The sequence below is a fragment of the Eremothecium gossypii genome, chromosome II (assembly GCF_000091025.4).
Source record: "Eremothecium gossypii ATCC 10895 chromosome II, complete sequence".
In the NCBI taxonomy this organism is placed as follows: Eukaryota; Fungi; Ascomycota; class Saccharomycetes; order Saccharomycetales; family Saccharomycetaceae; genus Eremothecium; species Eremothecium gossypii.
This window is the reverse complement of record NC_005783.5, coordinates 677,984-701,477: the sequence shown is the minus strand read 5'-3', so window position 1 is coordinate 701,477 and position 23,494 is coordinate 677,984. Positions and strand designations below refer to the sequence as shown.

Here is a 23,494-nt window from a genome sequence, read left to right as displayed (position 1 = left end):
ATTACTATAGGAAGCAGAGACCAGGGTGTGGAGCGGCGAAAGGTATTGTGAAACCGATTGTAGTATAAAGTAAAAAGCGTATCACCAAATAATAATATATAGAAAGAATTCTTTGCTGCTGGCCGGCTAGTAAGGAGTTCATAAATAACGTACGATTAAATGGATGAGCGATTGCTCTGGGTATACAGTGGGTATATATGTGTGTATCCGTAAATCTGCATAACACTGTTATACAGGACAAATATGTCAGTCACAACACGCCGGAATCTCTTAAAGTGTTCTCGAGTATAGTTTCTTTGATAGCGGCAAATACTAGCCTAATATTGGAAGTATCTGTAGCCTGTGTCACATGTGGATAAATATTCAGGTTAGCGCGGTTCAACTGGACGAACCTCCATAGAATGTACTTTGCAGCTCTGTTTATATCCTGGCCACCAGTGTAATCAGGAAAGTACTTCTCGAGAGGGACTGTCTGTAACTTTTCAGCAAATGCGTCTATCTTATTCAGGAACAGGACAACGGATGTTCTTGTAAACCATCTGCTATTTACCACTGAATCAAAGAGGATCAGGGACTCTTGCAACCTATTTTGCGTCTTGTCTTCGATCAAGGTTTGGTCATATTCAGAAAGAGAGACACAGAATATGATCAAAGTAACATTATCGAAGCAACGGATCCATTTTTTCCGCTCACTTCGTTGACCGCCGACGTCGTAAATGTGTAGTTTTAGGTCAGCATCCATTTCTATCGTTGTATCAAAAATACCTGAGGTCTTCTTTCTTGTACGGAGCACGTCCGCTACAGTAGGAACGTAGTCGGGCTGCGAAATACGGTCCAGACTTTTGAAGAAGTAGCCTGCATTATCCATAAGGTAGAACGACGACCGTTCAGGACCAGTGAGAAGCTCTTTGGTCGAAGGTAACTGCCAGATTCTGCTTAAAATCCCAGCCAGGCCACGCGGCAATAAAGGTGTCGAGCCGGCAGGCCTGCTATATTCCAGAACCTGTTGCAGATCGTTTTCTGTCAAACCGCAGTCGGGTTCAAGGAGTACGTTGAATTTAGCTCTTGCATTCAACAAGTCTTTCCCAGTTTCCACAATGTTGTCGATAATGAAGGGTTTAAAGTCTAGAAGCTCTTCTTGCGTGAAGCCGTTCTGGTGAAGAATCTTCAGTTGTTGCAGTACGGTCGATTTCCCGCTCTCGCCAGAACCCAACAACAAAACCTTGAGCGCGCGATTGCTGGCACTCGGTTGCCCCATTGACCCTGGTCCAGCCACTGCCGTTGTCTGCTGACTCGTCCCGGATACCACGGAGCGTTTCCTGCCGCCCGCTGTAGCGCCGGACGTGCTATGACTGGGTGACGTCTCAGGTTTGACTTCTGCACCGTAATCTACCCTCTTTGCTCCTGTTTCTACCTTCTGAGAAGCACCATGTCTGTCCTGACGCCGCTTTTCCGCGTGTGTTGCTGATCCCTTGTCCTTCGACGCGCACAACCCCATTATGTCGGGCTCTATATCCACCAGTACTTGGAGCACTCTAGCGCCTGGCTTTCTTTGAAATATTACCGTCCGGGCAAAAGCCACTTATAGCGCCTGATCAATGGATTCCACTGCTAGAGGCTAATTAGGCTGCCGCTTGTCACTTCGCGGGCCCATCACATTATATTCATAGCAAAGTAGGTGCCAACAGAAAAATCAGCCCGCCTCCTTTATTGATCACGTGAAGAAATCCACATGACAATCACGTGAACACACATTTGGTTTGCTGATAAATTATGGGTACTTAGGTATGTACAAGCAAGCTCAGGTACGCCGGCGCTTCGCTGGACCCCGCTGAGCAGTCGCAGCTCGTTTTTCCTGACAGCCCACCCCCAAAGGCTCCAGCGGTGGCGAATACACCTTTCTACTACGCTCATAGATTTGCTCGTTCTGCCAGATGCGCAGATCCTCCAGTTTGCGAGCATCTGGCGCGGGCGTATGCTGGAGATACCATGAATAAGGTCCGTCTTCATCCATGGCGTGCGTGCAGGTAGGGGTAGACGGGAAGAGCGGTTGCTGAGGTCGGCGTTGTAGTTGGCATGTTACCGCGGCGCTAGTACAGGCGGTAAAAATTTGAGCATTGCAGGGCAAAATTCGGAAGTCCCAGCGGCAGGATAGCGAGACTGAGCTTTATGTAGGCTTAAAACCTAGATACTCACGCCAGGGCAGCACATATGAAGGAGTTTCTGGCCCATCAGATTGCCGCATTTCCAATTCTGCTGGCAGATAGGCGCTTAGTGCACGCGCGAAGAGCATAGTAGTCTGTGGTTCATTAAACAGAGGAACGGCGAAGTCTATTGCACTTCTACGAATGCGGTAGTCAGGATCAATAGGCGAAGATGCTCGCCTAGCTGCAAGGTTAACTACGCACTGTACGTTGTGCTGTTCGAAAAGGGCTCGGACCTCTCTACCGGTTTCCGGCATCTGAAGCACCGTCACGGAAGATTCTGCGGGGAGATAGCGGGATAGGTATTCGCAGGTGGCTTCCGACAAGGCCAGGAGCGTAAAGCCATGTGGCGCCAATAGGGCGGCCACTCTTCCTAGGTGTTCCTTGCTTAGATCACCGCCGAGTAGGATACCGCTCGGAGGCAGAGGCACACAGAAACTCATGAGGCCCTGTAGTGCGACCCAGTAGCTCTCAAGGGCATTGGAACCGAACGCAGCGACTTCGCCGACGGAGGCCATTTCTACCCCCAGGAATGGATCCGCACCCGGCAGCCTGGTGAAAGAGAATTGCGGACACTTTGTTGCGACGTAATTATAGCTGCGCGCCATGAGATCGCAGGACGGCGGGACCAGATCTCCGCCCAGGAATGCCTTGACTGCGATCTCCACGAAATTCACACCCAGAACTTTCGACACGAACGGAAACGACCGAGAGGCCCTAATGTTGCACTCTATGATTTTCAAACAAGTGTGTCCGCCCTCTGCAGTCTTGATGATTTGCATGTTAAAAGGCCCGGTGATATTCCAAGCGGCGGCAACCTGAGCTGCCAGCTGTTTCAGCCGTGTCTTTTCCTCCTCTTTTAGCGATTGCGGAGGCAAGACCAGCGTTGCATCCCCGGAGTGGACACCTGCATTTTCGACATGCTCTGAAATAGCATGGACCAGTAGACTACCCTTATAAGCAACTGCATCTATGTCTAATTCCTGAGCACCTTCTATGAATTTTGAGATAACCACCGGATGTTCCGGGGAAACTGCAACCGCGCTCTCGAACACTCCCTCAAGGTCTTCGGAGTTATATACTGTACTCATAGCCGCACCTGATAGAACATAGGACGGACGGACCAATACTGGGTAACCAACATCGTCAAGAAAATGCTTCACCTCTGAAAGTGACTTTAGTTCAGACCACCGCGGCTGATCCAGTCCCAGCGTATCGAGTATAGTTGAAAACTTATGCCTGTCCTCTGCCTTATCGATATCCTCAGGTGAAGTCCCTAAGATATTTGCCCCCTGTTCATACAGTTGTGACGCTATATTCTGTGGTTGCTGCCCGCCCATTGAAATTACGCAGCCACTTGCACACTCCGCCTCGTAGATATCCATTACGCGCTCAAAGGACAATTCTTCAAAATATAAACGGTCCACCTCGTCAAAGTCAGTAGAAACTGTTTCTGGATTGTAATTAATCATGATAGTTTTATGTCCTTCCTTCCTTAAAGCCTGTACAGTATTGACCGCACACCAGTCAAATTCAACCGAAGAGCCTATCCGGTACACCCCAGAGCCCAAAACCATGATCCCGTTATCTCCGAAGGTTACATCATCTTTGACCGCATTATAGGTAACATACAAGTAGTTGGTTACCGCAGGAACTTCTGCCGCCATGGTGTCGATACGTTTAACAAATGGCAAAATGCCAAAGCTTTTTCTGAGCGCTCTAATATCCAATTCAGAGAGGTCATCTGAAATAGCCCGTGCAATCTGCTTGTCACAGAAGCCGAGCTTTTTAGCCTTCCGCAACAGAACCTCGTCTAGCCGATTTATTGATCCTAGGGTCTCTAATTGCTTCTGCATTCGGACAATATTCATACACTTGTGCAGGAAAAATCTATCAATTTTCGTAAGCTCGTGTACACGTTCCACAGAGTAACCTCTGTTCATTAGCGCTTCTCCCACAGCCAACCACCTTCTATCTGTAGGAAATTGCAAGGCTTCATCTAGGTCTGCGAATTCGTCAGAGCCCTGGAAACCTAGTAGAGATGGATCAACCTGACGGAAAGCCTTTTGGAAAGCTTCCTCAAAATTCCGGCCGATCGCCATCACTTCACCTACGGACTTCATGGCAGACCCAATAGTCTTATCCACGTGTTGAAATTTGGAGAGATCCCATCTTGGAACCTTGGCCACAATGTAGTCCAGTGAGGGTTCAAAGTTGGCGACCGTCGACTTGGTAACAGGATTAGGCAACTCTGGTAATGTATACCCAAGAGCAATCTTAGCGGCAGTATAGGCAAGGGGGTATCCTGTTGCCTTGGACGCCAATGCAGAAGAACGAGATAGTCTGGCATTGACTTCGATCACCTTAAAAGCTAGCCCATCCGGCTGCAAGGCGTACTGCACATTGCATTCCCCAACTACTCCGAGGTGCCTGATAATCTCAATCGCTGCGGTTCTTAGCATGTGGAACTCTTCATCAGAAAGGGTCTGCGACGGAGCAAGCACAATTGAATCACCTGTATGTATCCCGAGCGGATCAAAGTTCTCCATGTTGCACACGGTTATGCAGTTACCTACGCGATCACGGACCACTTCGTACTCGATCTCCTTCCAGCCCTTTAGCGACTTTTCGACCAGCACCTGCGGAGAAAGTGCCAGTGACTGCGCGCACAGCTGCCGCAACTGCAGGTCATCATCTGCGAATCCAGAGCCCAGCCCTCCAAGTGCATAGGCCGACCGGACAATCACCGGGTAGCCGATATCGTTGGCAGCCGCAACCGCGTCTTCCACTGTTGAACATGCGACTGATTCTGCAATTGGCATATTTATCTCCTTCAGCGCACGCGCAAAGAGCTCACGATCCTCTGTTGTCTCCAGCACACTGATCGGCGTTCCGAGAACCGTCACACCGTATTTCTCAAGCGTCCCCGCCCTTTGTAGCGCAACACCACAGTTTAACCCAGTCTGCCCACCGAAGGTCAATAAGATGCCATCCGGTCTCTCGCGCTTAATGACATGCGTGATGAATTCAGGAGTTACAGGCAAAAAATACACCTCATCAGCTAGCGAGTATGACGTTTGGTTAGTAGCGATATTAGGGTTGATCAAAATAGTCCTTTTCCCAGTTTCTTTTAGCGCCTTAATGGCCTGCGATCCCGAGTAATCGAATTCACCTGCCTGGCCAATCGAAAGACCACCGGAACCAATAATAAGCACAGAGTCTATCCCTTTGATGAGCTGTGGGCAGTAGCCCGCAGTAGTGAAAGCAGATGCCGACGCCTCGTCAGATATACCCGCTGTACTCATTTTTATTCGAATGGTTAGATTTGTGATTCTCCACCAATGAAGTGACTGAGTGTTTAAATAGAGACGATTTCGCTTCTCTTCATGTAGCGGTATAGTGTGAGTCAATAACAGATTTTTATTCCGCTGGGGCGATGACTCCCGGCTGCCATGGCAACACAGATAGAGAGAAGTAAAGAGAAATAGAAAAGAAAAAAAATCAAAGACTTAACTTAGCCAAAATGACACAGTTAATATAGTACTATCTTATACATTGGGACCAGCCTCTAAGGCTGGCTGCAGTTAGTTTAATTGTTGTCTACGATTAAATATTCAAAAAAGTCCCCATACAAAAAATTGCTGGGCTGATGTTAAAAATGTCAGATATTACGCATTGGCGTTAAAAACAAAAAAAAAACGCTGCAAGAAATGTGCGCGGTAGCTCATGGAGATGCTCGGTCAAAGTATTCCCCTTCCTGGAGTATATATTTAATCGCCTGACCATTTGTATCAAGCGTATCAATGACGGTGTTACCCCACCACACAGGCGCCTTCCTAACCGCTATTCCTGTCGAGAAAAAGATGATTAGAGCGCCCCAAGCTAAACCGATGTCAAGCGCGGCACTCAAACTGTAGTTGTACTTACACCACCACTGGAAGTAGTACCGCTTAATGAAGTAGCCGAAGAAAATCCCGACTATACAGTATGAACCGTAATTGTATGGTGTAGCGGGGGGTATTAGTCCAGTGCCACTAAAGAAGACAGGCCAGGACAAATATTTGGCGACAAACTTTAGTCCCCTACCCGACTTCTCGAAGCGCTTGGGCCACTTGCTCAAAATGAGCCAGTTCACGATAGGGAGGAAAAAGCCAAGCACGAAAAAGTAGTTTAAGGAACTGTACATTTGACCGGCAGAGAACATGCGCTGCGGACCGATGACACCCCAGATGATAGATGCAGTGAAGAAAACGGTGGCACCAGGGCATGTAAAGTGGCCGGGCTGCGCTTTGGTACAGAGGCCCTTTATGTTTGCCTCTGACCATCTCAAAACGGCTATCTGCACGGTACTGCCCCATATGGTGGCAATGAATTGCGCGGTAAACATGAGTTTGGGAGCGACCTTTAAGTAGTGGCCCAACTTCATGTCCTGTGCAAATGTGATGGCCTGGCTGTTGGTGATATATCCAAAAGTTTTGAAGAACATCATCGCTATCGGTCTGCCTGGTAGCATGTAACCAATGATGAACTCCGTGATAACGTTCAAGCCGACTGCCATGTTTGTCAACGCGTAGATAATACCCACTGGCAATAGAAAGAAACCTGCAATGGCTAGCGCTAAGAATAGGGCCCAAACCGGCAATTGAGTATCCCAAGCCCGTACAGTTGCGATAGACAACGCCAAGAAAACAAAAAAGGTTACTAGATACCACCAATAAGGCGGAGCCTTGTATCTTTCCATTAGCCTTGCGTGGACATCTCGGTCCTGCGTATTTATATTACGCACACCATTGTATATGGTTCTCCAGTGAAAACAGGCAGTGTGAGAGATGGTTGCCATGACAGAGGCAAACGACATACCATAGGATATTGCAAACGTGGTAGGTAAATACAATCGGGAATAGGAATGATAGGCTTCAAGATCTAGAGATAGCCTTTGGTTAACTACCTTAGTGACATTGTACCGCTGTTGGAACCGATCCATAGAAGTTGAATCGCTGATCGGGACGTAGTTACCATACCACGTATTACTATAATGAACGATTGGCACGACGATCCAGAATATTGTCACCATAGAACATAAGATAGTGAAAATCGCTGAGATAGGCGGTACTAGCGGCGAGCCAACATACCCTGCAATTTGATTCCAGTCAAACGTGATTGGGAGCAAACCTAGACCAGTAGATGAACCAAAAATTTGGTTAACGACGACGTTCTTGGGTGCTATCCAAGTAACCCAGGCGAATGAAGAAAGCGCTTGGAAAAGGTAGCCCGGTAACCAATAATATATGAATCCAGCGATGAATATAATCATGAAAAACTTCAGTCTGCTAACTTTCCAGCCATTTGCTACCTTGTTGTTGTGAATATGTATATTGGACAAGAAGGTGCACTGAACGAGCGTTGAGGGCCAAATCATCAAAGGAGGAGTGATCAAAATTTTGTAACAGAGCCCAGCTAACGAGAATCCAATACATTGTGTGCTCCAGATAGCCAGCAAATCGAACAACCAGCCATAGTCCCTCTTATAGAACATGTTCATTGAAAGTAAAATATCCGTCGCATACGCGGCACCACCGCCGAAGGAAATGTTCCCCATGACTGTGATAAGTGCGTGCTCCTTTAAGCTAAATGGCCCAGGATTCAAGAATGGCCCTCCAAACCGCCCAAAGATACGCACATTCGGAACCCAGCGGGCCCAGAACCGGCCTAGGGGCCAGGCCAACATGGACGTCACAAAAGTACTCACTGCCATCGAGGGCGCGTGCATCGAGAACAACATATTGACGGCGGAACCTATCGTAGTCATCAGCAAACCTATCGTCCACATTCGTACCGTGTTCTGGAGCATGGTGGTGTCATCAAACGACGGCACGGCGGCCCGCACCTCAGGGTACGGCGAATCGTCCTCCACCAGCACATCAGTGAACTCACCGCTATCTCCCTCTGTATCTGCCCCCTCTTTATCTACCTTTTTTTCACTAGTTTCGAATGGTCCAGGCGTCTCCACACTCACTGTATCATATATATGAGGAAGATCCCCTGTCGTATCAAGCGCTGACGCGGGGCCTTTCTCAGGCTCCCGCTTTACTGCAGTGCCGCTCAAATCAGCCATTGAAACCTACTCCACGAGGGCACGTTGACTACTATAAAATATCGTCAAGCTTGCTTCCTTCTTGGGGTTTGGTCACAGATGGTCTAAACCCAGATTGTGGACGAGCACAGAATTACCTTCCCAGTTACTCAAAATGTCGGCTTTATATACTCATAAATAGAAATAAATAGTCGCGAATGGCATACGAGTGGGTCACTAGCTAACAGCTACTTCGTATCCATAGGCCGAGTGGGACGGCTGTCGGAGTATGATGTTGTTCAAACGCCAAGATAAGACAAGAGTGCCAAGAAAGCTCCGTACGGTTTAAGTTATTACCAGTACATCACCGCAGATAAGATGCGCCAGATTCGGCGCTAACGCGCTGTCCAACATGGAGCTAAGATGCAGCTAGTTGTATACGTTGAGTCACAAAACACTGCGGCGGTGTGCGAATGCCGATAGGACTCATGTTGCCCGTGCACCACTCGTCACGTGGCACAGAGGCACCATAATAGGCCCAGTCGGTACCGCACCGGTCATGCACTGCTTCGAGTTCCAAGGCAGGCTCTAGGCCTGCGAGAGGAACGTGACCGTGCTGTTGCCACAGGTAAACGGGTCCCTTGCGTGCTGCGAGGTTTTCGAGACAGGCGGCCGTACGGGGGGCTGGCTATCGCGGCGTAGTCATCCGCGACCTCCAAAATGCCGGTGTACCGCGACAATAGCGCAGCACCTCATGCGACAACAGTGCAGCATCTAATGCGATAGCAGTGCAGCACCTGAAGCAGCACCCCCGCACTACAGCAAATCCGGTAACACTGCGTTCAATTGACGACCCCACGCCTAAAGCGGTTCTTCACACCAGGACACCGCGGCCGTCGACAGCGATCCTTGCACGTGACAGAGACATAGGCCGGGTAACAGAGAATAACAGCTCACACTTCTGGACGGGCGTCCCCGCTTAGTCGTCTATCAACACAGCCGCGAGCGTACCAGTATGTCTGAGGCCAAGGACCTTATTGCTAGAGCCGAGAAGAAAGCGCAGCCTGCTTCAGGGCTTATGAAGTGGCTCACGGGCGGTGACAGTTACCGCCTGGAGGAGGCATCGGATTTGTATGTGGAGGCAGCCAACCTGTACAGACTTTCGAAGGAGCTGAGCGCCGCAGGCGACACGTTCTGGAAGGCCGCAGAGTGCCAGGTGGAGGCGGGCAACGAGGACGAGGCAGGCAACACATTTGTAGAAGCATACAAGTGCTATAAGGGGGCGAACCCCGAGCGCGCGTGCGAAGCGCTGGAGCGGGCCATCGCGATATTCACACGCAAGGGCCAGTTTCGCCGCGGCGCGTACTTCAAGTTCGAGCTAGCTGAGGTCCAGGAGACCGACCTGCAGGATTACGGCCGTGCGCGGGAAAATTACGAGTTGGCAGGTGACTGGTACATGCAGGACCAGGCGCTGGCGCTCTCCAACAAGGCATACATCAAGTGCGCGGACCTGAATGCGCTGGACGAAAAGTACCTCGCTGCCGCTGAGCTCTATCGCAAAATCATCTCCAACTCAGTGGGGAACCGTCTCTCCCAGTGGTCTCTGCGCGATTACTACCTCAAACTGTGCCTCTGTTTTCTGGCTGCATCCGACACCGTTGCGGCCGAGAAAACGCTGCAGGAGGCGTTACAGGAGGACAGTTCCTTCCACGGTTCCCGTGAGCACGATCTGCTTGCTGCCATTATCGAGGATGTCAAACAAGGCGACGTCGAAGCATTCAGCAATCACGTGTTCGAATTCGACAAGTTCAGCAAGCTGGACAAGTGGAAGACCACCGTGCTGCTCCGCGTTAAGACCTCCATCACGGAGGTCGAAGATGATTTGTTATAAATAGCTGTAGCTCTACCGGCTTCTCTCGCTGCGGCAAAAGACCGGTGCCCTCATCTACACTTCTTTTCTGTTCAGCCGTTCCATGCGCGCCGCTTCTATCGGATTAGCGATACGCCGATGGCGCCTAATGTTCCGCCGCTACTGCACCCCTTTCATATCATGGTAATTTGCGCTGCATGCACCCGTGAATGAGTGTGGGCCCACTGACACCTACTGAATGTGGAGTAACTGGGTGCAGTTGTCGAAGTGTGTTTTTCTACACCCATCTTGGGTGCCAGAGCACCCAGCAGCGTATGTCTCAGCAGCAACGCTGTATTGCCGCCAAAAAGCTTACCACACACTAAATGCTGCTCTGTGAAGCTCTAGTTCCTACATACTTTGCGCCGGTCCCACCGGAGGCGATTCTGTACCGATTACTTATTATAACGGACGATTACATAATGCGGGCTCGATGAGAAAATGGGTGTATTAACAATAAGCTCCGTTAACTCGGATTCCGCCTACACCTCTGCAGGCCATCTGAGCAGATTCCGCATAGGTCCACTGAATCTAGACTGGGTGCGAGGCACCAGCTCCAACGACCATGTTTCGATATAAAAGTAGATCCTGAAGGCATGTAGAACCCTACACAAAGATCCAGAACGGTAGCGAGCACTCTCTAGTGGAATGAAACTGTCTATTGTTTTGACCCTGGCGACCTTGCCCAGCGCTCTGGCATCGTCGGCATCGTCAGGCTACAAGCGCACCCCGGTAGGCCAATACGTCTCTGCTGGGTGCAAGCATGCCACCGAGGCCAAGGCAGCTTTCTGTAAAAAATCGCATCCCAAGCGCTTCGAATGCCAATGCACAAACGAAAATGCGCTTGCATCGCTAGTGTATTGTGCATACAAGGAAACAGAACACGATCCCAAGGAAAGGCATTCGTTTGAAGAGAGCTTCATCGAAACATGCAAGGGCAAGGTTACCCAAGAAGGTATCGAAGCAGCTTACAATCGCGCACTCAAAAAGATAGTGTCCGTCAAAGATATCCCGAACTTCAATAAGACTATCCCTGTGAAGGTGCCTGTCAAACACGACCACGCTGCATATGTGTCCGGTTATCGCACAAAGAGATCGCGGTCGCGCAATAAGGACGATGCCCTAGAGATGTCCTTCGTCCTTTTGTGTTTCTGGGGCTTGGTGACCGTCTTAAGCGGGCTAGCACATGTATCGCGGAGGATGGCACCCAGACTATGGATGTCGGCAAGCCGTTCCTTGAACAGCGTCACTGCGTTTAGGAAGTTGCGCCAATACGTTACCATGCCAGCCACTCACAGGGGCAAACACACGGAGAAGTATGGATTCCTCGGATTCATGCCCACGCGCCTAGAATCTGTCATCATATTTATCTTTGTGACTCTCAGTGTTGTCTTTCATGCTGTTCGTTACGAGTACGTCTATCCAAATACCGTTTACAAGACCAGACATGCTCAAATGGGTAGACTTGTTGGCGACAGATCGGGCATGTTGGCAAATTGCTTGTTTGTCTTGACCTGGCTATTCGCTAGTCGGAACAGTATTATACTTGCCTTCACTGGCTGGAAGCAATCCACGATGCTCACTTACCACAAAGCTATCGCTCGGACGGCGATCGCATCGACCCTGGTGCATACCATTTCCATGCTTGTGCACACCTTGGACTTGGGACGCTCAAAGTACACCACGCGCTCGCAAACAGGCTGGTGGAGATGGGGCTCCGTGGCCACGGTAGCTGCCTGTGTCATTTTAATTCAAGCGCAGTCTTGGTTCAGAATGTACTCCTATGAGATCTTCTTGTATCTTCACATTCTTCTGGCAGTCTTTGTCCTTGCAGGAGCATGGATGCACACGGCCTGGTTCAGCGACGAGCAGTGGTACTTTGCGTGTGCTGCACTCTGGTGTTTTGATAGATTTATCAGACTGGTTCGCATGGGTTATTTCGGTTTCAGGACTGCCCACGCACGTGTCCTATCAGCGGAGAATGGCATTTTCGAATTGGTCGTTCCGAAGCACAAGGCATGGATCGCCTTCCCGGGTTCCGTTGCGTATGTCTATTTCTTGGGCACGCCGCTATTCTGGCAGTCACATCCCTTCACCATTGCACCTGCCGAGGACGGAAAGCTTCGGTTTGTCATTAAAGCCAAGCGCGGCGCTACTGCACATATTCTACGTCGGCTGCTGGCGTCCCCCGACCAGTCGGCGTCTTTCCGCGTCTGTGTTGAGGGGCCCTACGGCAACTACGCCCCCATAAAGCACTACGATCATTTGTTGCTGTACGCGGGTGGCTCGGGTATCCCCGGACCTCTCTGCTACGCCAAGCATCTCGGCGAGCTCGGCCTTTCCTCCCGCGTGCCGTTCGTCAAGCTTTACTGGGTTGTGCGCCACGCCGCAGACCTCGACTGGTACAAGGACGACTTAACAGCCTTGGCGCGGTACTCCAACATCCAGCCCATTGTATACATCACACGCCCAGACTCCGCGTCCCCACTCAAGGCCGAGGCAGACTCGCTTTCCGACGACGACAGCGAGGGCCGTGCATGCTCTCCGCAAAAGGAAGGCTCCCTCACAGAGGTCACCACTTCTCTGCTGTACTCCAAGCAGTTCGCCCACGTGGAGTTCCGCTACAACCGCCCGGACACCTCCCAGCTCATCGCCGGGGACATGGCCGACCTCGCGGGTGCGTCAGTTGCCGTTATGTCCTGCGCAAGCCCCAACATGGTCGACGACATCCGCGCTGCCGTTGCTCTCGCTGCTGGTTCGTACAAATCCAGCACTATAGACTACTACGAGGAGCTCCAGGTCTGGTGATCTCATCCGTACATATTATTACACATAAACTACATTTCTGACGTTGCCTCATTTAATATTATTTACTTTTACTGCGTATTTTTTTCGTCCATCTTTTTCTAGTGCGACAGCGCCGCAACGCGGCTGACGCGAACACGCGCCGCGGCACCGGCAAATACTCGAAAGATGAGGCGTAAAACGGCCTAAATATAAGCAATAGGGGGCGGCTGCCTCAGGCACACAGATTATGGCCCTCTACTGACCCCACAGCATAGCTGGCGGCACTACCGCACGTGATAAAACAGCAAAACCCGTACATTTGACCTCGCATCTTAGCGCTGGGGCTCTTCTAGCGTTCCCTTGATTGGGAGATACCTAGAAGCCGATCATCCCCACCCCCAGGAGTTGCTGCGATAAATAACATTGTGATCCCGGCAGCGATAATCCTTCCGCAAGTGTGCCCGGAAGCAGTTTGTTACTAACACGCGCCACCCCCACTCCATATCGGCCATCACACACATCGTACGGACTGCAGCGGTACGTGAACAAGCGAGCACACTCGGCAGCATGGCGATCGGCTACTCTATGTACATCGAACGCCCCGTGCCCGACACGACAAGCGCGAAGAATAAGTATGCGAAGATGGCCATCTACGGCTGCGCACACTGTAAGACGCATCTGTCGTCTTCGAACTATTTCATGAGCGACGACTACCGCGGGCGGACCGGCGCCGCGTACCTGATGCAGAAGGTCATCAATGTCATGGAGGGGCGCCGGGAGACTCGCTGCATGTCGACAGGGCGCTACGTCGTGTGCGACATATACTGCCACACCTGCAAGAACCTGGTCGGCTGGAAGTACCTCCTGAGCGAGAAGCGCGACCAGGAGTACAAAGAGGGCAAATACATACTCGAGCTCGAGCCCATCACAGAGTGCGACTGACGCCGCGGCTGTGCCGCATAGCTGCCCGTTGATCTGCGGCCCTCGGCTTGCCCGACATCTTGCTGTATACAGACACACAGGCCGCCTCAGTAGATATTGCACAACACACACATATAATACCAGCTAACGCGAACTAATGTCTTAATACATGATCTAGCCCACCGCTAGGGCTCTGCGGGCTCTGCGCTGCGACTTCTCCAAAGTAGGGTAACGTGGTGTGTTATGGAGGTTGACGTGGGAGCCACGCTCCCTTCCATGAACAGGCCAGTCCGAGAGCGATTAGAGAGACGGCAGGTTGCTAGCCGCCAGCTACGTGGAGCGGTCTGGATAAGACAGTAGTGAACGGCCATGGATTACATTAAGGTGGCTAAGGTATGTGGGTGCTGCGATAAACCGGTGGACAAGTGCTAACAGTAACAGGTGAACAACGTGATTTTGCACCGCAGGGGGCAGTCTGTCGAGGGCACGCTGCATCTAACGACACATCACTTGATCTTCACGGGGCGGGGGCTGGCGCGCGAGTTCTGGGTCTCTTACCCGACTATTGGAGCAGTATTCAAGAACAGGGGTAGCGCGCTGATCTCGAAACAGAGGAGCGGTGAGGGCGTAGCAGAGTCCTTGTACTGGGATAAGGATATATGGTCAGTTGCGCAGATCAAGGTGGTGGGGAAGGATTACACGGTGTTTTCTTTGGATTTTGCTGTAGAGGCGAGTGCGCAGGACGTGTTTGAGTCGCTATTACATCTGACTGTGCTGCACCAGGTATCCCAGTTGTACGCGTTCATCTACCTTCCGAACAGGGTTGAGGCGCCGTTTGACAGCTGGAAGCTCTACAAGCCTCTAGAAGAGTATGCGCGGCAGGGACTGACGCTAGATAGAGGCTCACCGTGGCGCAGTACCGCCATTAACGATAACTACCAGTTTTGTGCGACGTACCCAGCGGTGCTGGTAGTACCGGCCAGCATCTCCGATACGCTACTGACGCACGCTAGCAAGTACCGGTCGCAGAACCGCATACCCGTTCTGACCTACTACTATAAAAAGACAGGCGCGTCGATCACAAGGTCGGCCCAGCCACTACCGGGGCTTACACAGCAGCGCTCTATTCAGGATGAGAAGCTGGTGTATGAGGCGTTCCAGTGTGCGCCAGAAAAGACCAAAAAGGATCTAATTGTAGATGCGCGGCCGGCGACAAATGCGATGGCACAGACAGCGCTTGGTGGCGGCACCGAGAACATGGACAACTATGGGTTTGGTAGTACGTGTTCCCGCATGTTTCTGGGTATCGACAATATCCATGTAATGCGCGATACTCTCAACTTTCTTGTGGAGAACTTTCTAGTGGACAATGACCTCAATCTGCCGATCGATGCACATTCTCTCAATAGTGGCAAGGCCAGCAACTGGCTGAAATATATTAAAGTCCTTCTGTCTGCGACAGACACACTGGTCAAGTCCATCATCTTTAATAAGTCAAACATCCTCGTGCATTGTTCTGACGGCTGGGACCGTACTGCGCAAGTCTGTTCACTGGTCCAGCTCTGTCTGGATCCGTATTACCGCACATTCGAAGGCTTCATGGTGCTTGTCGAGAAAGATTGGCTATCCTTTGGGCACAGATTCGCTGAGAGGTGTGGCCATCTGAGCTCCGAGTACATATTTCGGGACAACTCCATCAATCGCATAAATCTCACGAGCAATAGCGTTCAACTTGCGGACAACGAGACCATCGATCAATCGCTCTCCACCAACGACCTAGTGGTTCGGAAGTCGTCATTTATCAGGAAGAAGACAAACCTGAAGCTTACCTCGCCCATTTTTCAGCAGTTTCTAGACTGTGTGTATCAATTGCTATTGCAGAATCCCGAGCAGTTTGAGTTTAATGAACGCTTCCTGAGGCGACTCGTCTACCACCTTTATTCATGCCAATACGGCACCTTCATTTTTGACAACGAGCAAGAGCGCGTGCTACGCGAAGCCTCCAAAGTTACACGTAGCGTATGGGACTACTTTCGTTCGCGCCCGCGGGAGTTCACGAATCCGGCATATAAGCCAGTTGGTCCTGACGAAGAGGAGGACTGGCTTCTTCCAGACCTGAACAAACTGCAGTGGTGGTGGCAGTTGTTCGGGCGCAGGCAGCATGAGTTTTCTGACGCAGGCTCTTCGCCCAACACACAGGGTACTAGCAACGCTATGTCAGCAGCTGCTAGTGAGAACGGCAAGAATATATACAAATTAACTTCCAAGCTGACTACATTTTCACTAGAGATCTTTGGCAAGAAATAATGGGGTTCTCCGTAAATAAATTGTAACCTTTAGTCTTTGTAGATAGTTAGATCAAAGAGATATAATAGAGAATACGCTATGTCACTACAGTTTCGCTACAGCGCCCTTCCAGCGGACCCCGCACATACGTGAAACCTCTATACTGAGTTGCCGTGAACACTCAATGGCTTCTGCCTCGCAACCGATGTTCTGCGCGCCGCGCAGATGGCCCCACAATTGTGCGTTTACATCCTGCGGGACCAAGTTCGCGATGATGACCAAACTTGTCTCCCGAGCATCTAGCGGGCCGCTGTGGGAGAGCAACGGTGCATATACATTCACGATTGCGTGGTACCACAGGTCTGGATAGCTCGCGTTCAGGTTGTTAGCCACGCGCTCAGACACCTTCCCGTAGATGTGGCACCAGTGCTCCAAGCCGCGCGCCACCAGCGCCTCATGGTCCATCCCATTGTTCCGCGCAGCATGCGCAAACAACTGTCCATTGTTGCGCTCGTCCAACTTGACCGCGCCATGCTCAGGAAGGAGGCTCTCTGGTGTTTCCTGCGCCAGCACATGCAGACTGTTGATAGCGCGCGGCAGACCACTTAGCGCAACAGACTTCAGAAGTGTCTCCCGAAACCGCTGCGTGATCTGCCGCTGGCCAGCCGTCGGCGTCCGATACCACTGATTGAACGTTGCCCTCCGCGAGCCCTCGTCCCTGTCGAAGAGCTTCACCACTTTCCGTGCAACCTCCTCGTCCGAAGGATCGTCCACAGCCCCGCTTGTGTGACGCAGTAGAGCAAAGTGATACAGCAACGGAATCTCTCGCGGTTCGTTACAGGTATTGAAAGCTGCTGCAGCTACCAGATACCATATATTATCCATCTGGGGACCGCTTCTCATTGCAGCAGGAAGCTGCGCAAGATGGACCAGCCGCGCTGCATTAAGGATATTAGAAGTTTGTGCAATAGGATACCTCGCCATTATTGAGTATGTGATACACCGCGGGTGTCGCCTTCTTGCGCACGTATTCGTCTCTCTTGAGAATTATTTGGCAGTTAATTGTTCTCTCTTCTAGCAACAAAAACTCTTCCTTAGCCAGGACTACCGTGCACTTGCCAAAGATGTCGCATGACCACAGGATTCGCTTCAAGAGACTAAATCAGGTATGCGAGAAGGCACTTGCACAATCCATTTCGAAACTGCAAAACTGGGACAAGTTGTCGAGCTGCTACCCCGGTTATATATCGACGCGAGAGGGATATGCAAATCTAAAGACATGCCAAGTGCAGGTGTGCGACTTCTGGTCGCAGCTCTGCCGGCAGGAGTTCCAGGCGATTTTTGAGGAGCGAGACGTGAAGGCCAAACTGGACGAGCTGGATGACCTGATCCTCAAGGCGAAGGAAAGAGCGCGCAGCCACCGCGATGGGACGGGCAGTCACACGCGAGTGGAAGATCTTACGCCGGCGCAGCTGATACGCGGCAGCATACGGCGGGCGCAATCTGAAACGCTGGAACAGCTGGATACGCGACTCCGGAGTCTGGATGGCAAAAACGCCAAGCTCAGGGCGGAACTGGAAGAACTGAACAAGGCGGTTGGATCGGAGCTGGAGGAGCTAGACCGGCTGTACGAGAAATGGCTAGGAAAGGGCCTGGGCAATGGGGCGGGCGAGCTACAGCAGGGAGTTGAGAACATGGTGGTTGAAACGCGCGAAGGCCCGTAAAGGGCCACCGCTGAGCATGTAAACTAAAAATATTGACGAACTATACTATATTCTGCCTAAAAAGTATGACAAGAACCACGCAGACTCCTCAGCTACCGTCCAGAAGCATGTTAGTAGCGGCTTCCAGATTCCACTTACACTTCTCCAGCGCCTTTCGAGCCTCCTGTTCGGTGAACCCCATGCTACCTAGTTCTTCAACCGCGAGAGACTTGGGTGTAGTTGCGATCTTGCGGTTCAGCGGCGATTTCAGCTGCGGAGTGTTCGCTTGAGAAGAGCCACCCATTGTGGTCTGTGCCGTGGGCTGTTTGAGCCCCGGACTGTTGTTTCCGAAACCGGAGAAGATTTCGTCCCATTCGTCGTTACCCACTGGTGACGAGGCGACCTGAGCAGAGGTTGGGTGGCCCGTTTGCGTACTATAATTGGAAGGGGTCAACATCTCTGCGGTACCGGCGCCCGTGAACCCAGTTTCATGCAACTCGTCTTCAAGGTCCGCATGGTCGATGGTTTCGAAACCCTCAATGGAACTCACTCGCTTGGAGCCGGTAGCTTCATCCTCCGGCGAGGCCTGTTCCAGATCTGCGAACTCGTCGTCGAAGGAGAACGTGTGGCCAGAGATTGAGTCAACTGCCTTCACGACCACATTCCTGGCAGGGACCAAGGGCGACATCACTCGCTGTGGGAGCACAGTAGCTGGTATGTCGCTAGTACTATGGTACTTCTCGGCTTCCATGCCGCTGTCGTCGGTAGAATCCACGCTCAGTGTCATCTTATCGAAACTTGCTGGGGTGGGAGAATTTTCGACTGATAAATTCTCTTTCAACTTATTATTGCTCTTCTCAGTAGCATGATCTGGGTAATTGAGATCTCCCCACTCTCCTGGGAGGGACCTAGAGGCAGCCTGCGTGGAGTTTTCCTCATCATCGCTGTTCGCAGTCGCACGCTTTGTAATGGTTGCGCTTTCATTCTCTTCATCTGCAACAGGTCCCTGTGTATCACTCACAGCTTCGTCTCTCAAAGACTGCGGGGCATTGTTTGCTGTGGAAGATGTAACCGACTCGGTTCTGGGTATACGGTATATATTCATGTCGCTTTCGTCCAAAGCTTGAGCTGCAGTTTCGGCAGTCGCGGGGTGTTCCTCCTCTTCCAACTCGGTTTGCGATGGTGAAGTGGGGAAATCCTTATCAAACACACTATCTTGTTTTCCCTCTTCATCTTGGGGAAGGACTGTCGCTACTCTTGCTGTATCTAACGTCGTAGCATGTCCTCCGACATTTAACTTGGAATTGGTAACCGTTTCTTCAACGTACTTCGCCACTGCATCTTCGTTCTCTGAGTGACTCGCGTTATTGGATCTGTCTTCTGGAAGCTCCCTCATGGCTAGCTTTAATTGTTTATCTGACAATTTTTGCACTTGCTGGGTATATTCCACACGACATTCCTGTAAGTCCTGCTCTGCCTTTTCGAATGCTGCACGCTGGATATTGAGATCCTTGAAAAGCTGTTGCAGCCTTGAAACTTGCTCATTGTAAACATGTTCTTGTTCGACAATCTGCTTGGTCCTTTCCTGTAAATCCTTTTCCCGCTGACTGAACTCCAAGTATTTGTTTTCCAACTCTTGTGACCGAGAAACAAATTGCAGATGTTTCTCTTCCAGGTCCTTGTGTTGGCGTTCGATATTCGTCTGGTAGTCGTCCAGTTCCTTCCTCTTCTCAATCAATTTTGCTAGCCTATCATCTAAGCCCTTGATCTCTTCTTCCAAGCCCGCCACAGTAGTAGCGTTAAGATCAGCTTGCTGGGTATTCACATCGACAAGAGCCCGTTGTTGTTTCACCTGCTGCTGTTTCCCTGCCAAATCCTGCTGTAAAGAAAGGATCAAATTATTATAATTACTGATTTTTTCCTTCAATTGAGTGTTAGTTTTCTCGCACTCTTGCAACTCTAATTGCAAGTTCGTTAGTTCTGATTGAGTAGAGTGACAGGTGGACTCGGTGTTTTGTAATTGTTGCGTCAAGACTTCCGTTTCCGCGCGGGCTTTTGTCAGCAGTTGCTCAACCTCCTCCATTTGTTGTGTTTCTTGCTGGTAGGAAGAGTGAAGAGTAGTTAGTTTCGCTTCAAGGGACGCCTTCAATTCATTTATGCGCGAGAGTTCCTGCTGAGCGTGTTCTTTCCGTTCAGTCGTCTTCGTCACTTGGGTAGTCAGTGAACTTACTTGGTTTGAGAGATTTGCTACATCAGTTGTAGCTTGTGACAATTGACCTGATGTCTCAGAATCCATATATATGTCCTTTACTGGCGCAAGTTGTTCAGAGACCTGCAAGGAGGCAAAGTCCGGAACAGTTGGCAAAGTAGAAATGTAACTGGAATGCCTCATCGCCTGATTCTGAGGAGTACCTTGCGGAGAAAGGGCAGGAATGCTGCGGCTTGTGTTCTCTGCCGAATTTATACCGCGGTTTGCGACATTCACCGGCTGCGACCGATTGGAGGTTGGTTGCCTTGGCGAGGCGTTTACCGATGACACAGAGGTCGACTGAACAGTATGAGAGGCCGGTGCATTGAAAGACGGGTTTAAGCCCAGAAGTTCTGTGAGAGATGAACTTGTTGTCTGCTGTTGCTGCAGCTGCTCAAAGTGTGGCTTGGTATCTCTTGATGGGACAGGCTGTAAGTAAGTCTGCGGTGGAGCAGCAGGTGGGCCTCCATGCGAGGTCGACTGGGGCGAACGAGGCTGCCCAGCTGTTTGATAGAGACCGAGTGTGGGGGACGCCAAAAGTTGCTCCGGTACGACATCCGGTAGTTCAACACCAGCGTTTTTCTTCTGTATCAAAAACATGGCAATGGCAAACTCCGTTTTCGTGAACACAGGACTATTATGGATATCTGCCAGATCCCATACGGTTGCAAGGGTATCCTGACTCAGTTTAGAGGTCAAAAAAAAGGGCACAAGGATATCAGCACCCAGGGCACCAGCTCGATTCTTGTCGAGCGAGTCAAATAGACTATCAAACTGCTGCTTCTTTTCGGGCGTCATGACCCAGTCGCTCGACGCATTCGAGAAGGAGCTCGAGGGGATCCGCGCCAGGGATACGGGCCGAGATACGGACGACGCGGACACCCCCGTCGACTCGCTGCTGAGCGGCACCGCCGCTGCGATGGAGTTCCACAAATAGGCCGGCAGTGCCTGTGGAAACGTTGCGACACTCGGATGCTTGCTCAGCGAAAGCTGGATCAGGTGCATCGCCATAATAAACTCGGCCCGATCCAGACTCCCAGAGTTATTGCGATCGCACAGCGTCCATATGGACCCCAGTACGACATGCGGCAGCTTCGCCTTTAGAAATACGTCCTTCGCACGCGCGCCGGAGATCACGCGGCCCTCCGCCGAGCGCTCGAACAGCTGCCCGTACTTGCCCGCATCGTGCGCGGAGATCGCTGGAATGCCCCCGGTCACCACACCTGTGAACGTCGCCAGCCGCGTCGCCGGCGTCTGGTACAGCTCTGGGGTAATCGCCGCGTGCGGCGTCGCCTGCAGGTGTCCGATCGCCCGCATCGCCGCGCTGAACTGCGTCAGGTTCAAAAACCCTTGTTTCTCCGTGTCCACCAGCGCCCATACCCGCGACAGCTGCTGGCTGCTCAGCCCAGACTTGCCGAAAAGCTCCTTCAGTGTTTCCCCCGTGACGATCCCCAGCTCGTCACTGTCCAGCTCCCGGAATTGCGCCCCGAAGCTTGCTTGTTCGTCCGCGAGAAGCGGCACCCTAAACACTATTTTGGACATGCTTGCTATTGCCTCACAAATCGCTGCTTGTGAACTGCTTGCGTTCAGTATCTGTATTCCCGCTTATAATAGCTCCTCGTCCTGCCACTGCGCACGCCTAATGTATGACAGGGTCTGCTGCACGTCTACTGAACATGTTGATGAACCCCCCCCCATAAATGCCAAGTTGATGGTGAGCTGGTCGCCAGAAAAGGAGGTATCGCTTAGACCGGGTAACGACAATTGCTCGCCGGGCCCCGCTACAGACAAGGTGGCCCACAACAACACACCAACCAGGAGGGCAGAATCAGCAGGTGGAAATGGAGCTATCAGGGCTTGGTATACGGTGGCGCTATTTCGGGTTACTTTGCGCGACAGGCTGCGTGGCGGTTTTTCTTAGGCATCACTACAGATAAGCGGTTCAACGCGATCACAGCGGAGCACGACAAAGCCGCACACTTCGCGGTGTTTGCGCTGGAGTCGTGGCTATTCACGCGCAGCATAGTCACGCGGCACGTGGCTGTGCCGGGGCGATGGCTGCAGGGCGGGGACGTGGAACAGGGCGCGCAGGCAGCGCGTGTCAGTAAGTACTGGGTGGCCGGGCTGGCGTGCGGCGCAGCGGCGGCGGTGCTGAGCGAGGTCGCGCAGCATGTGGTGTCGCGTGGGCGGCGGGTGTTCGACGTGTGGGACGTGGCGTGCAACGCGGCAGGCGCGCTCGTGGGGGTGGGTGCGGCGTGGTGGCGCGAACGCCGATAGTTAGGCTATGTACAGATATATCACTTGAGCTTGATGTATGCGCGGTGTGCGATGGCGGTCTTGTGCATGGCATCGCGCTTGCTGAGGCCGCTGCCGCGGCCGCTGAGCACGGCGACGAGCTCCTCGCCCAGGCGCACGGCGAAGTCCGAGGAGGAGCGCTTCTCGGAGCCTTCCACGATCCAGCGCCACGCGAGGCGTTGGCGCTGGCGCTGGTTCAGCGGTACGGGGATGACCGCAGCCTTCGCCACGCCCGTCTTGAACGTCTTGACGACCATCAGCGGCGCCAGCTCGTCCAGCGCGCGCCGGAGCTGCACCACGGGGTCCTGCCGGGTCGCGCAGAACACCACGTACAGCGCCCGCGCCAGCTGCTTGCGCGCCTTTTCCTTCTTGCCGTGGCGCATCAGCATGTTGGTCACGTGCTCAATAACCTCGTCGCGCCGCGGCGGCAGCGGCACCTGCTGCAGCCGCTCCCACTCTGCCTGCTGCTCCGCCGTCGGCTGGAACGCGCGCCGCGCGCGCGCCGCCTCCTCCAGCAGGTCCAGCTTCTGGCCCTCGCCGGCTAGCGACACCTCCGGCTGGTACTCGGTCGCGCTGAACTCCGCCTCCAGCTCGTCCAGCGCTGCCAGCCACTCGTCCGCCTGCTTGTCGGCCTCGTCCACAGCGGCTGTGTCTGCAGCGCGCGCTGCGTTGCCGCCGGCCGCCGTCGTCTGCGCGCGCCGCTGGGCGACAGCTGCGGGCCGCAGCGCTGGCGTGGCCCGTGGCATCGCCGGCCTGGCGGCTCCTGCTGCGCGCCACGCACTTCCCGCTATCCATCTCCTGAGTCCAAACATGCCTCTCAGCTCTGCTGTGCTGCTGGTTGGACTGTTTACCAGTAGAAAATTTTTTAGCATCGCGCCAATGTTGGCGTTGATATTTGTCGACGCGAAGTATCGGCATCGCCCAGGTTCATGAAGGCTGACACAGCAGCGACGGCGGCAGTTGCAGTTCTGGGATTGCTTATGAAGCGGCCACAGGGCGCGGCGCCCGGCCCTGCTCGCCGGCGCACAGCATCGTCAGCCGGAAAGGGTTCGCGGCAGCTAGCGCGGC

At 52.3% G+C, this 23,494-nt stretch overlaps 13 protein-coding genes across 13 annotated transcripts; 6 read left to right on the top strand and 7 right to left on the bottom strand.

The window, feature by feature from the left end:
- Positions 1-250: 250 nt before the first annotated feature.
- On the bottom strand, positions 251-1,498 carry GPA2 (guanine nucleotide-binding protein subunit alpha; the record flags this gene model as incomplete). Its single annotated transcript, NM_208459.1, has 1 exon — positions 251-1,498. The coding sequence occupies one exon, from the start codon at positions 1,496-1,498 to the stop codon at positions 251-253; it is 1,248 nt and encodes a 415-aa protein (NP_983106.1).
- Positions 1,499-1,801: 303 nt separating this feature from the next.
- On the bottom strand, positions 1,802-2,014 carry AGOS_ABR158WA (DUF5137 domain-containing protein; the record flags this gene model as incomplete). Its single annotated transcript, NM_001355301.1, has 1 exon — positions 1,802-2,014. The coding sequence occupies one exon, from the start codon at positions 2,012-2,014 to the stop codon at positions 1,802-1,804; it is 213 nt and encodes a 70-aa protein (NP_001342243.1).
- Positions 2,015-2,167: 153 nt separating this feature from the next.
- CPA2 (carbamoyl-phosphate synthase (glutamine-hydrolyzing) CPA2) lies at positions 2,168-5,509 on the bottom strand (the record flags this gene model as incomplete). Its single annotated transcript, NM_208458.2, has 1 exon — positions 2,168-5,509. One exon carries the CDS (start codon positions 5,507-5,509, stop codon positions 2,168-2,170), a length of 3,342 nt encoding a protein of 1,113 aa, NP_983105.2.
- Positions 5,510-5,928: 419 nt separating this feature from the next.
- OPT1 (oligopeptide transporter OPT1) lies at positions 5,929-8,319 on the bottom strand (the record flags this gene model as incomplete). Its single annotated transcript, NM_208457.2, has 1 exon — positions 5,929-8,319. One exon carries the CDS (start codon positions 8,317-8,319, stop codon positions 5,929-5,931), a length of 2,391 nt encoding a protein of 796 aa, NP_983104.2.
- Positions 8,320-9,292: 973 nt separating this feature from the next.
- On the top strand, positions 9,293-10,168 carry SEC17 (alpha-soluble NSF attachment protein SEC17; the record flags this gene model as incomplete). Its single annotated transcript, NM_208456.1, has 1 exon — positions 9,293-10,168. The coding sequence occupies one exon, from the start codon at positions 9,293-9,295 to the stop codon at positions 10,166-10,168; it is 876 nt and encodes a 291-aa protein (NP_983103.1).
- Positions 10,169-10,834: 666 nt separating this feature from the next.
- On the top strand, positions 10,835-12,994 carry AGOS_ABR154C (ABR154Cp; the record flags this gene model as incomplete). Its single annotated transcript, NM_208455.1, has 1 exon — positions 10,835-12,994. One exon carries the CDS (start codon positions 10,835-10,837, stop codon positions 12,992-12,994), a length of 2,160 nt encoding a protein of 719 aa, NP_983102.1.
- Positions 12,995-13,540: 546 nt separating this feature from the next.
- Positions 13,541-13,915, top strand: MOH1 (Moh1p; the record flags this gene model as incomplete). Its single annotated transcript, NM_208454.1, has 1 exon — positions 13,541-13,915. One exon carries the CDS (start codon positions 13,541-13,543, stop codon positions 13,913-13,915), a length of 375 nt encoding a protein of 124 aa, NP_983101.1.
- A 348-nt stretch (positions 13,916-14,263) lies between these two features.
- On the top strand, positions 14,264-16,201 carry YMR1 (phosphatidylinositol-3-phosphatase YMR1; the record flags this gene model as incomplete). Its single annotated transcript, NM_208453.2, has 2 exons — positions 14,264-14,287; positions 14,336-16,201. 2 exons carry the CDS (start codon positions 14,264-14,266, stop codon positions 16,199-16,201), a joined length of 1,890 nt encoding a protein of 629 aa, NP_983100.2.
- Positions 16,202-16,285: 84 nt separating this feature from the next.
- On the bottom strand, positions 16,286-17,164 carry PXP2 (Pxp2p; the record flags this gene model as incomplete). Its single annotated transcript, NM_208452.1, has 1 exon — positions 16,286-17,164. One exon carries the CDS (start codon positions 17,162-17,164, stop codon positions 16,286-16,288), a length of 879 nt encoding a protein of 292 aa, NP_983099.1.
- A 140-nt stretch (positions 17,165-17,304) lies between these two features.
- Positions 17,305-17,904, top strand: NNF1 (MIND complex subunit NNF1; the record flags this gene model as incomplete). Its single annotated transcript, NM_208451.1, has 1 exon — positions 17,305-17,904. One exon carries the CDS (start codon positions 17,305-17,307, stop codon positions 17,902-17,904), a length of 600 nt encoding a protein of 199 aa, NP_983098.1.
- Positions 17,905-17,992: 88 nt separating this feature from the next.
- Positions 17,993-21,673, bottom strand: EDE1 (Ede1p; the record flags this gene model as incomplete). Its single annotated transcript, NM_208450.2, has 1 exon — positions 17,993-21,673. One exon carries the CDS (start codon positions 21,671-21,673, stop codon positions 17,993-17,995), a length of 3,681 nt encoding a protein of 1,226 aa, NP_983097.2.
- Positions 21,674-21,972: 299 nt separating this feature from the next.
- AGOS_ABR148CA (uncharacterized protein) lies at positions 21,973-22,408 on the top strand (the record flags this gene model as incomplete). Its single annotated transcript, NM_208449.3, is given in 1 exon segment — positions 21,973-22,408. Coding segments are annotated over 1 exon segment (435 nt in total).
- Positions 22,409-22,428: 20 nt separating this feature from the next.
- RSM7 (mitochondrial 37S ribosomal protein uS7m) lies at positions 22,429-23,298 on the bottom strand (the record flags this gene model as incomplete). Its single annotated transcript, NM_208448.2, has 1 exon — positions 22,429-23,298. One exon carries the CDS (start codon positions 23,296-23,298, stop codon positions 22,429-22,431), a length of 870 nt encoding a protein of 289 aa, NP_983095.2.
- Between the last annotated feature and the right edge of the window lie 196 nt (positions 23,299-23,494).